The 13,984-nt window shown below is 41.0% G+C and overlaps 2 protein-coding genes across 5 annotated transcripts in view; one reads left to right on the top strand and one right to left on the bottom strand.

The window, feature by feature from the left end:
- Nucleotides 1-8,713, bottom strand: part of NAA50 (N-alpha-acetyltransferase 50, NatE catalytic subunit) — a 37,627-nt gene extending 28,914 nt beyond the window's left edge. For both annotated transcript variants that reach the window (XM_059164089.1, XM_059164090.1), the window contains exon 1: nucleotides 8,376-8,713. In XM_059164089.1, coding sequence (XP_059020072.1) covers nucleotides 8,376-8,383 — 8 coding nt within the window. In that variant the 5' untranslated portion in view covers nucleotides 8,384-8,713. The remainder of the gene's footprint in view (nucleotides 1-8,375) is intronic.
- A 593-nt stretch (nucleotides 8,714-9,306) lies between these two features.
- ATP6V1A (ATPase H+ transporting V1 subunit A) overlaps nucleotides 9,307-13,984 on the top strand; it is a 61,949-nt gene continuing 57,271 nt past the window's right edge. The window contains exons 1-2 of one of the 3 annotated variants that reach the window (XM_059164088.1): nucleotides 9,307-9,539; nucleotides 9,894-9,941. The gene's annotated coding sequence lies outside the window, so the exon portion shown is untranslated. The other 2 variants (XM_059164085.1, XM_059164086.1) reach the window with 2 other exon arrangements.

The raw sequence follows: 13,984 nt of genomic DNA, 5'->3' as shown, positions 1-13,984 counted from the left end.
TTTGAATAGCACTGCATATAAAGCCCTCATCACCTAGCTGGGGCCACTGGCCTAGCCTCTCTCTCTCCCACCTCTTTGGCCATATAAAACTTAATAAATTCCAAAACCCATCACTTTCTTTCCCTCTTGGTTCACCTCTATAATGTTGCTTCATTAAAAGACTAAAGATACTAAACCTATAGATAAATTAGTAGATTATGGATGCTTTTTTAGAGCTATTGTAAAGATTAATAGAGAATTTATTGCCTGGAGATATAGTAGGTAGCTATAAAAAATAAAAGGGCCACGAGAGGGGAAGGATGGGAGAGGAAATCTCAAAAGGGAGACACAAAAGCAAAATGAAGAAAACAGCTTGAAAGAGAACAGTTCAAATATTCCAAAGTTTTGTTTCTTGGTATCATAAAAAGAGCAAGCTAACAAGAAACAAGGGATGGCAAACATGTAACACACACACCACAGCAGTCATGGTAGGTATTAATGACATCACTTTTTTTTTTGGTTTGGCAATCTAAGAACTCATCAAAGCTATCAGCAGATTAAATACCAATTGATTAAATATTATCAACAGATTAAAACAGGCACATGATTTTCAACTTCTGGCTGTTCTTATTTAAGCTATTCTTTCTAAGGACAAAGAAACCAAGACCCAGAGATCAAAAAAAACTATTAGTGACTGCGAACAATCATTACTGGCACACTGAACTACAAAGTGTGGTTGCTTTTAGTTCAATGTTTTTTGTGTTAAAATAAGTCTCCTTTAAGAAGATAAATTATGCTGGAGAGTCTGGGTGGCTCAGTCTGTTAAATAGTGTACGACTCTTGATTTCAGCTGGGGCCATGATCTCAGGGTCCTGAAACTGAGCCCTGAGTGGGGCTCCATGCTCAGCAGAGTCTGCTTGTCCCTTTCCCTCGCCCTGTCCTTCTCCCAACTTGTGTGTATGCTCTCTAATAAACATATAAGATATATTTTTTAAAAAGATGAATTATTCTATGAATAATAATCTATATGGATTACTATGTAATCCAAGTATAACTTTAAATATACTGTAGTTTTCTGGAAAGAGAAATAAAATGTTCCTAAGTACAATTCTCCTTTCTTAACTTAGTTTATAACAAGTTCCATCCGTAAAAAATTGCTTCGCATGAGCTGGATCCTAAACTGGCATCATCACTCTGACAATATTTACTAATTTGAAAGTCTCAACCTCATTTTCTAAAGAACATTATCTGGGCACCTGGGTGGCTCAGTGGGTTAAAGCCTCTGCCTTCGGCTCAGGTCATGATCCTAAGGTCCTGGGATCGAGCCCCACATCGGGCTCTCTGCTCGGCAGGGAGCCTGCTTCCTCCTCTCTCTCTCTGCCTGTCTCTCTGCCTACTTGTGATCTCTGTCAAATAAATAAATAAAATCTTTAAAAAAAAAAAAATAAAAAAAAAAATAAAAAAATAAAGAACATTATCTTTGGTTGTTTTGCAATTTGAAGTCAAAACATTCAATATCCAAATTAAAAACTGGTTAAGTTACAAAAGTAACAGGTAAGTCCAAACACATGCAAGTGGCCAGTAGAAGTGGGAAATATCCAAATTTACTAAGTAATCAAAATAACAATAACCAAAATAAGGTGGGGAGAGAAATACCATTCATCATCTAATTAGCAAAGTAAAACTAGAGTTAGGCTATTATGTGAATATGTCCTCCAACCCAACTTGTAAAGAAACTGTTATTTCTATCATTTTACAAATGCTTGATTGCTTGATGTATGCCACTCACCCCAGAAGAAGGTAATTTACATCACCAATGGCTGAAATGGCAGCCATATTGTCTTCCTTCATTTCCTTAAGGTCTTTCCAAGTGCCCCTCCTGTTCCCCCAATAGCCCTTGGAGAAGAAAAGGGCACTCTCATACACTGGTGGCAGTATGAAATTGCTACTATCTTTCTAGAGGTCAAGTGGCAACAAATATCAGAGCTTTAAAAACACAAGTATCTTCTGATCCAAAAAATTCACTTCTAGGGAATTATCCAAAAGAAATAAGGATATGTGTCAAGTAGTTTTTATAAACAAGCATTCACTGCAGCACTATCGAGGACTTATGAGAAGCCTCTGGACTTAAAAAACAAGGTTTTCCATGAACAGCTTCAGCAATGATACAGGCAGAATAGAGGCCTTAGCTCAGGAAAGGCAAATGCATACTCCCTATTACCCCTTCTCCATCATGGTAGACAAGGTGAATGGATTATAATATTTTAGTCTAAAACCAAGGGTGGCCTCAGAATCCTTCATCACAGAGGTATTTGACCAGCCCTGTATTGTCTGTTGACCCACAAGCTACACATTTACTGTTTAGAAACACCATGTAAGGGACGCCTGGGTGGCTCAGTTGGTTAAGCAGCTGCCTTCGGCTCAGGTCATGATCCCAGCGTCCTGGGATCGAGTCCCACACATTGGGCTCCTTGCTCCGCAGGGAGCCTGCTTCTCCCTCTGACTCTGCCTTCCACTCTGTCTGCCTGTGCTTGCTCTCGCTCGCTCTCTCTCTGACCAAAAAAAAAAAAAAAAACAACCATCTAAAATTGGATGCTAAAAAAAGAGATCATGTTTTACACGAATTTTTTTTTTTTTGGATCTAGCACAGCACTATCCAAAACAAATACAATTTGAGTTACATATGTAATTTAAAAATTTCTAGTATCTACGTTAACAAGGCAAAAAGAAACAGATGAAATCATTTCAACATGCAATCAAAATAAAAATTAATTTCACTTCTTTAAGAATTTTTTTTTCATACTAAGTCTTTAAAGTTTATTTGCTTATTTTTGGTATCTCTAAATCCAACATGGGGCCTAAACTCACAACCCCGAGATCAAGAGTTACCCAGACATGTGACTGAGTCAGTTAGGCACCCCCATACCAAGTCTTTTTAAAATCCAGTGTGTAGTACAGAGCAAATCTCAATTCAGATGCTAATTTTCCTTGGAAACACTTGATCTATATTTACATTTCACAAACTATAGATTCACCAATCCAGGTTGTTCCAAACATACTTGAAAATTATCCAACAACTGACTTTGAGTATCAGTTTTTAAAACTAAAATTTTAATTTAAATTCATGGCGCCTAGGTGGTTTAGCTGGTTAAGCATCTGCATTCTGCTCAGGTCATGATCCCAGGGTCCTGGGACAGAGTCCTGCACAGGGTTCCCTGCTCAGTGGGGAGCCTGCTTCTCCCTCTCCCACTCCCCCTGCTTGTGCTCTCTGTCAAATAAGTAAATAAAATCTTTCAAAAAATAAAAATAAAAAATAAAATTTTAATTAAAATTCAGTTCCTCAATAACACAAGCCACATTTCATCTGTTTAACAGCCTACTTACTGTAGCTAGCCATTCCTGTATTGCACAGGACAGGACTAACATTCTTCCAATAAGTCAGGCAATGAATGTATATAGGAACCAATGGAAGAGATCAAATCAAGAAAAAGCAGTATTTGCCATAAGACAAATATATAGTTTTTATAAACTATAATACATACAATTTTCATTTCTGTGATGAAAAGAAGTTTCTATTGGTTACAACTGGTACTTTAATGGTTTCTGTAGGCTGTCCTTAAAAAAAAATAAAGACGGGACATCTGGGTGGCTCAGTTGGTTAAGCAGCTGCCTTCGGCTCAGGTCATGGTCTCAGGGTCTTGGGGGATCGAGTCCCACATCAGGCTCCTTGCTCAGCAGGGAGCCTGCTTCTCCCTCTGCCTCTGCCTGCCATTCTGTCTGCCTGTGCTCACTTGCTCTCCCTCTCTCTCTCTCTGATAAATAAAATCTTAAAAAAAAAAAAATAAAGACAACTATTTAAATAATTGAAAAGATTTATCTTTTCATATGGCATAAAGCTGGAAGTCATACCTAATATGTGTAAGAGAAAATCAAAATTCAAAAGGATTTCCACAGGCCAAAATGGTAATGTAAGTAAAGTGAAATTTAATATAGGTATTAGTTTGGTCTGGCAAAGCACTGGCTTTGAAAGCTAATGCTTTGTATAGATAACCTTTAAAAATCCTTTTTCAACCCTGAAATCCATGATTATTCTTTGTTCAAAACTTTACCACCAGTTGTCCACAATCACTGGAAAAAAATCACCAACACTGATGGCAACATAGCATTAGTCAACAATGCACACATCTGTATTGGCAGATCTACTTTCTAAATCATATGATTTTATTTACAGACAGATGCAAACATAGATCTTATGATCTATGGTATAGTTGTACCTGATCACTTACATATTGAAATAAAAACATTATAGTTTACTTTCACTTCTCTCTTATATCGGTTACACCATTATATTGATTATAAAGAAATTGTGGCACAGGTAGGTTATATTTTATGTTAATTCATCTCGACAAAGCAAGGGAATATTACAAAGTATTTTAAAATACAGTATCTCAATCCACATCCCATAAATGATTGGATTCATAGAAGAAGCAAGAGTATGAACTGGAGGTTTATAAAAGTTCCTGAATTCTCCTTCAGCCTCACTGCCTGTCCCCCTACAAAAAACAGCAATACAACCTTAAAAAACAAACAAATCTGTTTTACTTAAGTATAGAATTTGTATGGTAAAGAGCACAAATCTTGTTCACAGCTCATTGACTTAACATATGTATCTATGCAATCAATAGCCAAAGTAAAGATAGAGAATATTTCCAGCACTTCAGAAAACTCTTTTATTCTTCCCAGTCCATATGCTGTCAGAGGTAACTAACTGTACTTCAACATAGATTCTTTGGACAGCAGAATCTGCTACTTTGAGAACTACACTGTTCTATATACTGTATTATACTATTCTTTTTTTTTTTTTTTTTTTAAAGATTTTATTTATTTACTTGAGAGAGAGACAGTGAGAGAGAGCATGAATGAGGAGAAGGTCAGAGAGAGAAGCAGACTCCCCATGGAGCTGGGAGTCCGATGCGGGACTCGATCCCGGGACTCCAGGATCATGACCTGAGCCGAAGGCAGTCGTCCAACCAACTGAGCCACCCAGGCGTCCCTGTATTATACTATTCTTACCTACCTACTTCCCCATCTTTACTTTGCATGTATTCATACCTTGTTAAACACTTTTTTTTTTTAAGGTTTTATTTATTTATCAGAGAGAGAGGGGGAGAGTGAGCATAGGCAGACAGAATGGCAGGCCGAGGCAGAGGCAGAGGGAGAAGCAGGCTCCCTGCCGAGCAAGGAGCCCGATGTGGGACTCAATCCCAGGACGCTGGGATCATGACCTGAGCCAAAGGCAGCTGCTTAACCAACTGAGCCACCCAGGCGTCCCTTTTTTTTTTTTTTAAAGTAAACTCCTCCCCAGTGTGTAGATCCCAATATGATGCCAAACTCCCCACCAGGAGATCAAGACCCAAGCTGAGATCCAGAGCCAAAAGCTCAACAGATTGAGCCACCCAGGCGCCCCAAACACATTTTTATTAGAACTAATTTATACCTCTTTGCCAAAATTTAAAGGTAAATGGATTCTAATACAGTATTTTACTTTCTATTATACTGACTAGTTATATTGCCATCTCAGTCATGGCTGTGACTTCTTGCTCGAATATCATCTTCCCTAGAGAGTAATAATAGATAAAAATTATCAGCCTGCCATCCACAAATTCAACCGACATCCCTGGGTCTATAAAAATAAGCAGCTTCAGTACAAAGGAAATAACATCTTGTAATATACCCTCAAGTTTCTAGACCATGTATATAAATACATGCAATAATTAAAAACTGAAAATTTATCTACTTTGGAGAAAAGGCAAAAATACACGCCAATACAATGGAATGTCCTACTGCTACTACTAATAAAAACAAACTGTAAGTATGAAGAAAAATCAGATAAAATAGTAAGTCTTAAAAGTTTGAAAATGATAGGCAACACAGATGACATAAAATATTTAAATAGTAGACTGATTTAGAGTTAGAAGTTCTTCATGTTTCCAATTTTAGATATTTCTATTCAACTTAAAGTTCAGTTAGCTCAATATACAATAAAACTCTTAGCAAATAAAATTTCCTACAAAAATATATAATCAGGACCATGGTTTCATTTTCACAGGCCTTTCCAAACCAAGAGTCAGGACTATAACACTAACTACATTGTGCATGGTGATACAATTCTTCGAACTAAAGGAGCTTAGAATCTTTTAAATGTCTATTGTCTTCATTTTTTCTGTGTCTTAAATACAAGATTTAGAAATGAAAAAAATTTTTAAGTCCCATCTTACGTGGTAGTTATTCACCTGGGAAGTTAAAGGGACTATTCCTGTGAAATCATCTTAAAAGTTTACCATTAGGAACACAACTTTAAGTTTCCAATCATAGTGATAGGAACTACACTTAAACTCTTCATTTGAGGGCTAGCTGCTGGCTGGCAGTACAAATTCAGTAACTATAAATTTCCTCTAAATTTGGCCAGTTACTCATTTCTGGGCATTTGCCACCATCATGTTATTACACATAAATCACCCTTTTAAGTTAAAAAAAAAAAAAAAATTGCCTTCAACACTCAAGGTAACTGAAGGTAGACTGTGAATAATACCACTGTTTGACCCCATTTCTATTGCCAAGTTAGGCATCAGAAAGAACATTACACCCTAGCAAGACTGAGCTAGACCAAAGATTTTGGATCTAAACACCCAGAATAGAACTTCTCTTGGAAACCTTCCTTTATAAATCCATGCAGTCTCAACTGTGGGAACTATTCAGCCTCATTTTTAGTACTCTAACAGAACAAGATGAGAAGTATTGTGTACTGAGAAAAAAAGATAAGAATAAAAGACGAAGAGTGCTCAGTCAGTTAAGAGTCCGCATTCCTCTGGGGTCATGGTCCTCCTGGGATTCAGCCCCCTAGGGTTCCCTGCTTCACAGGGAGTCTGCTTCTCCCTCTTTCCCCTGCTCCTGCTCTCTGTCAAATAAATAAAATGTTACCAAAAAAAAAAAAAAGGTAATAAAAACGAGTAAGAGAAAGGGGGTAAAAAAGAAGAAAAACCTCACTAAATTATACTGGATCATATATAAAACAACCAAACTTCATAGATCATGATTCAAGCGCTGCAAATAGTTTCCATACCCAATTAGTATTCTGATCGGAACTCTTTAGAACTTGATGTTTAATATGAAGGTACTATGAAAATTTCATCATTTCTGAAGTTTAATGGAAAAACAATTCAACATTAGAATTAATTTCCATTGTTTAAAGCAACATCGGAGTAAGAAACCATGTACAGACCCAAGGTCAATTAACCCCCTTCTTGGACTTCTTGGACCTCTTCGACCCCAATCACATATACACACCGATACATATACATGCCTTGTTTCACGCAGCATGGGATTTTTCGAAGACTGACTTTTAGTTCATCCTCAGAAGGCTGAACAGTTTGAAAGACTTCACTAACTCAACATATATTAACTGACTTGCTATAATACAAAAAAAAAATCCAGGCATCTCAGAAAGCTTCTAACATTGATAAAAGGAGAGCTCCAAAACGGCTAATTTAGGAAATATTTTAAAACACCGTGTTATGTCGTTAATATTTTAATAGTATGTAATTTAATAGTGAACTGATATCCAAATGGAAATAGTTGAGCCAAAATAATCCCTAATTTTATTCAAAAGAAAAACTGGAAGATATTAATTTTGCTAATCACCTCAGAAAAGCTTCGTTGCAGTATCCAAGGACCGCCCCTCACCGTCCCTCCCCCCCAGCATAGGGGCAACAGCAAACTACTGTAGCAATAGCTCCACCTACTGATCGGCAATACTTCCTTAAACATTTTGGCACCCCAAGAATACAAGAGCTCACGCTCTCTCCCCCTCCTCCACTCGCTCTGACCCAACCCAAATCCAGTTGAGTCACTAGCTCTTAATACTCCTCTCCATGCTCTTTATTCCAATTCCTTCTCCCTCCAGAAGGTTCTGCAGAGCTCTCAAGTGTGAGTAAGCCTGAAAGGTGTCAAAGACCGCGGATCCCAAGGCTGAGCCTGGATCTGAAGAGGACAACTACACTACTGCACTTGGAGTGGCGGGCCGGGGGTGGGTCCTACGTCCGCCCCCGGGTGGGAGGCCCAAGGCGCCTCACAAGAGCTTTTCCCTGTTGCCCTACTCGGCTGATGGTCTCCGTTCAACCCACACTCATCCTCCGGGCCGAAATCCTGGGTTCCGGGGGTCTTGCCTCTGCTGGCCCTTCAGCCCGCCAACAGCCCCGCGCCAAGCATCCGCCCCCTCCGCTGAGCAGAGAGCAGCCCAGAAATCTCCCTCCGTCGGGTCTTCGCCCGGAATCTCTCCCCGTCTTTGCAGCCCCTCTACCCCGCCGGCCCGGCCCTGCCCGGCTGCCCTTCCTCACCCTTTCATCTTCCCCGCCTGCTGAGGCCGTTGTTACCACCGATATCAACGCCGTTGTCGTCGCCGCCCTGAGCTCTCCGCGCCCTCAGCTCGGGCCACTCAACCCCCACAAGCCGGCCTCCCCGCCTAGGGCAGGGAGCCGAGCGGGTGACGGAGGCCGCGAGAGTCAAGCGCAGCCCTGCGTCTCCGGAGGGGGCGGGGGTGTCTCTCGCCGCCGCGCTGTGCCGCCGCTTCTCCACACGTGCACACCGGGCTATCCACTCTCGCCCGCCGCCGCCGCCAGCCAGACCCGCCGCCGCGCTCTGACCTTTCACCCCGCCCCCTCTGCGCGCCGGCGCGCCGGCCGCCTTGCGCGCAGCCGCACTGCTGGCCTCCGCGCACCCTTCCCCCTCCATTTCAGGACCTCCATTTTCCTACTGGGCTGTGGCCTCTGGCGTCATCTTTCTCCTCCCATCCCTTGCGACATTACTCGTGGGGCTTGCCCGGTAGGCCCTGGCGGTAAAATCCGGATTTTTCCACCCCTCCCTCTCTTCTCCAATTTTAGCAAGATCAATCTTCCCCGGCCCAGTCCTGTTCTTCCAGTTGGTAGTCTCCGGAATGACCTTCAAACGCTGTCTCCTAATAGGATTTTATAATGGTTCTTCTAAATGTAAAAGAAATCTGTGGAAGACCCAAACAAATGAGATGTTTTGAAGACTAACGTAATTAACAATCGGCCGAATAACTTGGCTTCCGTCCAGCACGAGCCAAGTTTTGAGGTCACGTGATTGCCTGGGTTTAAACCTGGGATTTCAGCGGCGGGCCACTGTGGTACAGAATGCCGTCGCCATTTCCGGTCCCTAGATCATAGCATAAACGTCACTTCCTTAGCAATGCATTTTAACCCATTTCACGCACGCCCTCTACATTACACTTTACGACACAGTCTTTGGGAAATTTTTTGTTTTTTTCTCTGGTTTTATCGCAAGAAAATAAATGGTCAAACGATTCGCAAAAAATACAGGTCCCCGAAATGCAGCACGCCCGCCTGGGGGCGGCAGGGCGGAGCTCGAGGTCACGTGAATATCTGGGCCCGCCCCCCTCTGCAGCTGAAGACTTCCCCGCCCGCTGTGACAGAGCCTCTGGTCCGTGATCGGTACTGTTTCTGCACCTCGCGCCCCGGCAGGTGAGCGGCGACCGGTAACCGGCGACTGGTGGGAAGAGGAGAAGGGGTGGGAAGAGGAAGAGAAGAGCAAGTGTGAACGGCCAGCCTCCGTTGTCCGGGGCTTTCTCCTCGCTGTCATCCTGCACTGGCTAGGAGCTCTTTTCTCCAGTTTTCCTGACCCTCGCTTCCCCCCCTGTGGTTGCCCCCGCCACTTAGGGGTGAGACGTCCACCTTTCCCGGGGTTGGGGGTGAGTGCGGCCATTATGGCTCCCTATTCGGAGTCTTTGGGGCTTCGGATAATGGGTTTGGTTCAGCCCTTTCTCGGGGTCCGCAGTAGTCTCCGGGTCTTATTCCCCAAAACCCATTCTTTTGCAGAGGCCCTGCTCCGTCTTTATCTTCAGCCTTGAGCTGGGAAGCTGGGAGGTAGGAAAAACCCTGGAGGCAGAGGCGTCTCCGGTGAGACGGGCTTGGGAGAGAATGTCACTGATGTGGCCTCACTGCGGAGTCACTGTAAAGCTTGCTCCGAATGTGCTTTCTCAATAATTCGGAGTTTTTAATCTGACAGCCCTGTATGAGACGTTCTGTGGGTATTCACATAATTTGGTTGGCCTTGGAAGGGTAAAAGCAGGCCTTTTACCTTTCTCTGATTTTATGATGCAGGAAGGGAGAAAACATTTGAAAGAATAAAGATGTACTAGCTTCAAAACAAGAGGTGTTGGTAATGCGCCAGTCTCAATTGAATGGGGAGGCGTTGAAAGATGATGGTGTTGCGGTTTCGTGCTCTGCAGGAGACCCAGACTAGCTTATGGAAAACTGACTGGGTTTCCCCGACAGGGAAGTAATTCTTCAGAAACTGATTGGGCTGGAAATATAATGAAACCAAATGTATTTGACCTTAAACTTAGACGTAAGAAGGTTAAGTCAAGATATCACTTACTTTATATTTTCTGCCTTTGACATTCTCTTTCGTCCTTTCTATCTGAAATCCTACCTAATCGCGCTTCCCAATCAATTTCTTGACCAGTGGGTAAATTTATATTAAGTAACACTTAATTCCTTCTTAGCCTTCCCTATTTGTGTAACTCCAAGTGACTACTTCAGATTCTGGTGAATAGTGTTTTGTGAAAATACAGAAATTATTTTGCTTAGGTTCTTGCCCAACCCAGTGTACTCAGTACCCACGTCATATGTAATGTATAACCAATGTTTTGACCCTAAACAATGTGCTTTAATTTAGGGAAGAGTGTTTTCTAGTTTGGGGTTAAACTCTTTTATTTATACTGCAAACTCAGAAAGTCCCCTGCTTCTTTTAAATTGAAAGGCCTTACAGAAGTTACAAATTTGATTTTTAAAATTTAAACTTTTTTAAAATTTGAAAAGTCATGTTCTCTGCTATACCTTGTAGTTTCCTAGCCAATGTAATAAAATAATCGTTAGTGGGCTGAGAAGTGAGGAAGATGGAATTCTTTATCTTTTTTTTTTTTTTTTTAAAGATTTTATTTATTTATTTGAAAGACAGAGATCACAAGTAGGCAGAGAGACAGGCAGAGGGAGAGGAAGGGAAGCAGGCTCCCTGCTGAGCAGAGAGCCCGATGTGGGTCTCGATCCCAGGACCCTGGGATCATGACCTGAGCCGAAGGCAGCGGCTTAACCCACTGAGCCACCCAGGCGCCCCGGAATTCTTTATCTTTGAGTAGTGGATGTGATTGATTTGTTTTTGGTTTTCTGTATCATCCAAATTCTCTACAATAAACTGATTCTGTTAAGGGGAACAAAAGGTTAAAATGCTAGTGTGATATTAATTTAACAAAACATTTTTTATAGTAAGTTCAAAATAGAATAACCCACCGATTGATGCTCCTTGCCAAAAAACCATAACTTTAAAAATGGCCTTGCTTTCCCTCAGTAATAAACAAGACCTCTATCCTGAATTTACAGTTTTAGCATTTTGTGCTGTTGTCCTGTCTACTGGTATGTTTAGGTAGCCACGCATGCTACCAAAAATAAATACAGTTTCATCCATCAGTTTGCTCCAGAGTGAGGCTCTCTAATCTCTAGAGGAGAGAAAAACATAAGCAGTGTTGCTTCATTGGCCAGGAGACATTCCAGCAAATAAGCCTCATTTTTTTAAAAGCTCTGGAAGTCCAAACCAGTCCTGTCTGGGTGAGACCAAAGCAGGAAAGAGAAAAACCAGCTAAAGAGCATTAAGTACTAGAGGGGAAAATGTCAGTATGAAAGAGGTTGTGAATGAGTCTGCAGTTTTACTTCATAATTTCCCCAATTTTAGGGAACTCTGAAAGCAGTAGTTTAGACCACTAATGAGATTAGCTGCAGGAATTGGTAACTAAATTGCTATTAAAGTTGAGTGTGAAAAAGAGCTTTAACATTATGTGTAATTCATACACAAACAAATGATTTGAAGCTAGGAAGCCATTTCTGAAACTAACTTTCTTTTTTTTTTTTTTAAATTAAGACTTCATTTATTTATTTTAGAGAGAGCTAGGGTAGGAGCAGAGGGAGAGGGCTAAGCAGACTCTACCCTTGAGCGCAGGGTGGGAGGCGTGGGGCTTGATACCACAACCCTGAGATCATGACCCCAGGCAAAATCAAGGGTCCAGTGCTTAACCACCTGAGCCATCCAGTCACCCCTGAAGCTAGCTTTTTTACCAGTTTTATGAGTATTACAAGGAGAAACCTTAACTTCATTAGGGAATTGTGCTATCGTCCCAACAGTAAATGATCCACAGGAGTTTTTGTATTAAAATCCCTGACATTGCTTGTAGGCAGTGTCTGAGGTCTTAATATTTCTCTGCCTTTGTAGATTATCAGCACCACCAAGAATGCTTTGTCCCCCTATTGGCAGAACTAGCCCCTCAGTCCTACAGCACTTACACTGTTTTCTGTTCTTCTGTTTTCACTTCTAGCACATTGTATTTGATTACTGTTGGTTGGGCTGTTCCTTAGTAAACCATAAAGCTCCTAGGAGTTCAAGGATAGTGACTCTACTATTGTGTCTTCAGAACCAGGATGCTGAAGTACCTGATGAGTCTTTAGTAAATTTTACTTATTTACTGAATGAATGTTTGACAGGAAGGTTAAGCTAGTTTTAAATCTCTTAAAAATTATAGGTCCTTCTATGGTTGTATACTAAGTATTAGTTTTCAGATATAATTTGGTAATAATAACCATCCAAATCATGGTCAGAAGAATAGACAGAAACACAGATTTTATTAATGCTGTGATCAACGTATTTTCACAGCATATATGTTTACTAGTAGATATGGTTATTGTCCATGTATGGAAGGGAAGAAGAGTGAGCTGTCCTTAAAAATGTGGCTCTGTATAGGCTACAAGTGATACAGCACTAGAGTGAAAATCAGGGGATGATCGTTTAACCTTCCCACTTTAGTTATATGCTTTTTAAAGTAAAGTTGAGAGTGGAGGCTTAGGATTTGATACTAATTTAATACCTCCTCTTGAGGGTATTGTGAGTTCAAGTGAGAGAAACCCTACATAATCTATATGACAGTATTTTTTTAATATATTTTTTTATTTTTTTGTAAACATATAATGTCTTATTAGCCGCAGGGGTACAGGTCTGTGAATCACCAGGTTTACACACTTCACAGCACTCACCATAGCACATACCCTCCCCAATGTCCATAACCCACCACCTTCTCCCTAACCCCCTCCCCCAGCAACCCTCAGTTTGTTTTGTGAGTTTAAGAATCTCTTATGGTTTGTCTCCCTCCCGATCCCATCTTGTTTCATTTATTCTTTTCCTACCCTCCAGAACCCCTATGTCGCATCTCCACTTCCTCATATCAGGGATATCATATGATAGTTGTCTTTCTCTGATTGATTTATTTTGCTAAGCATAATACTAAGCATAATACTATAGTACATAATACTATATGCTAAGCATATCTAGTTCAATCCACGTCGTTGCAAATGACAAGATTTCATATTCTGCTGCATAGTATTCCATTGTGTATATATACACCATCTCTTTATCCATTCATCTGTTGATGGACATCTAGGTTCTTTCCATAGTTTGGCTGTTGTGGACATTGCTGCTATAAACATTCAAGTGCACGTGCCCCTTTGGATCACTATGTTTGTATCTTTAGGGTAAATACCCAGATTCTCAATTGCTGGGTCGTAGGGTAGCTCTATTTTCAACTTTTTGAGGAACCTCCATGCTGTTTTCCAGAGTGGTTGCACCAGTTTGCATTCCCACTAACAGCGTAGGAGGGTTGCCTTTATATGAAAGTATTTTAAAAACTAAGTGGTATTTATTTTATTTTAAGATTTTATTTGTTTATTTGACAGAGAGTGAGAGAGACAGAGAGGGAACACAAACAGGGGGAGTGGAATAGGGGGAGAAGAAGGCTTCCTGCTCAGCAGGAAGCCTGATGTGGGACTGGATCCCAGGACCCTGGGATCATGACCTGAGCTGAAGGCAA

This window comes from Mustela lutreola, chromosome 2 (genome assembly GCF_030435805.1).
Source record: "Mustela lutreola isolate mMusLut2 chromosome 2, mMusLut2.pri, whole genome shotgun sequence".
NCBI classification, from domain to species: Eukaryota; Metazoa; Chordata; class Mammalia; order Carnivora; family Mustelidae; genus Mustela; species Mustela lutreola.
The sequence above is the reverse complement of the archived record's forward strand: the minus strand, read 5'-3'. Positions and strand labels throughout refer to the sequence as shown.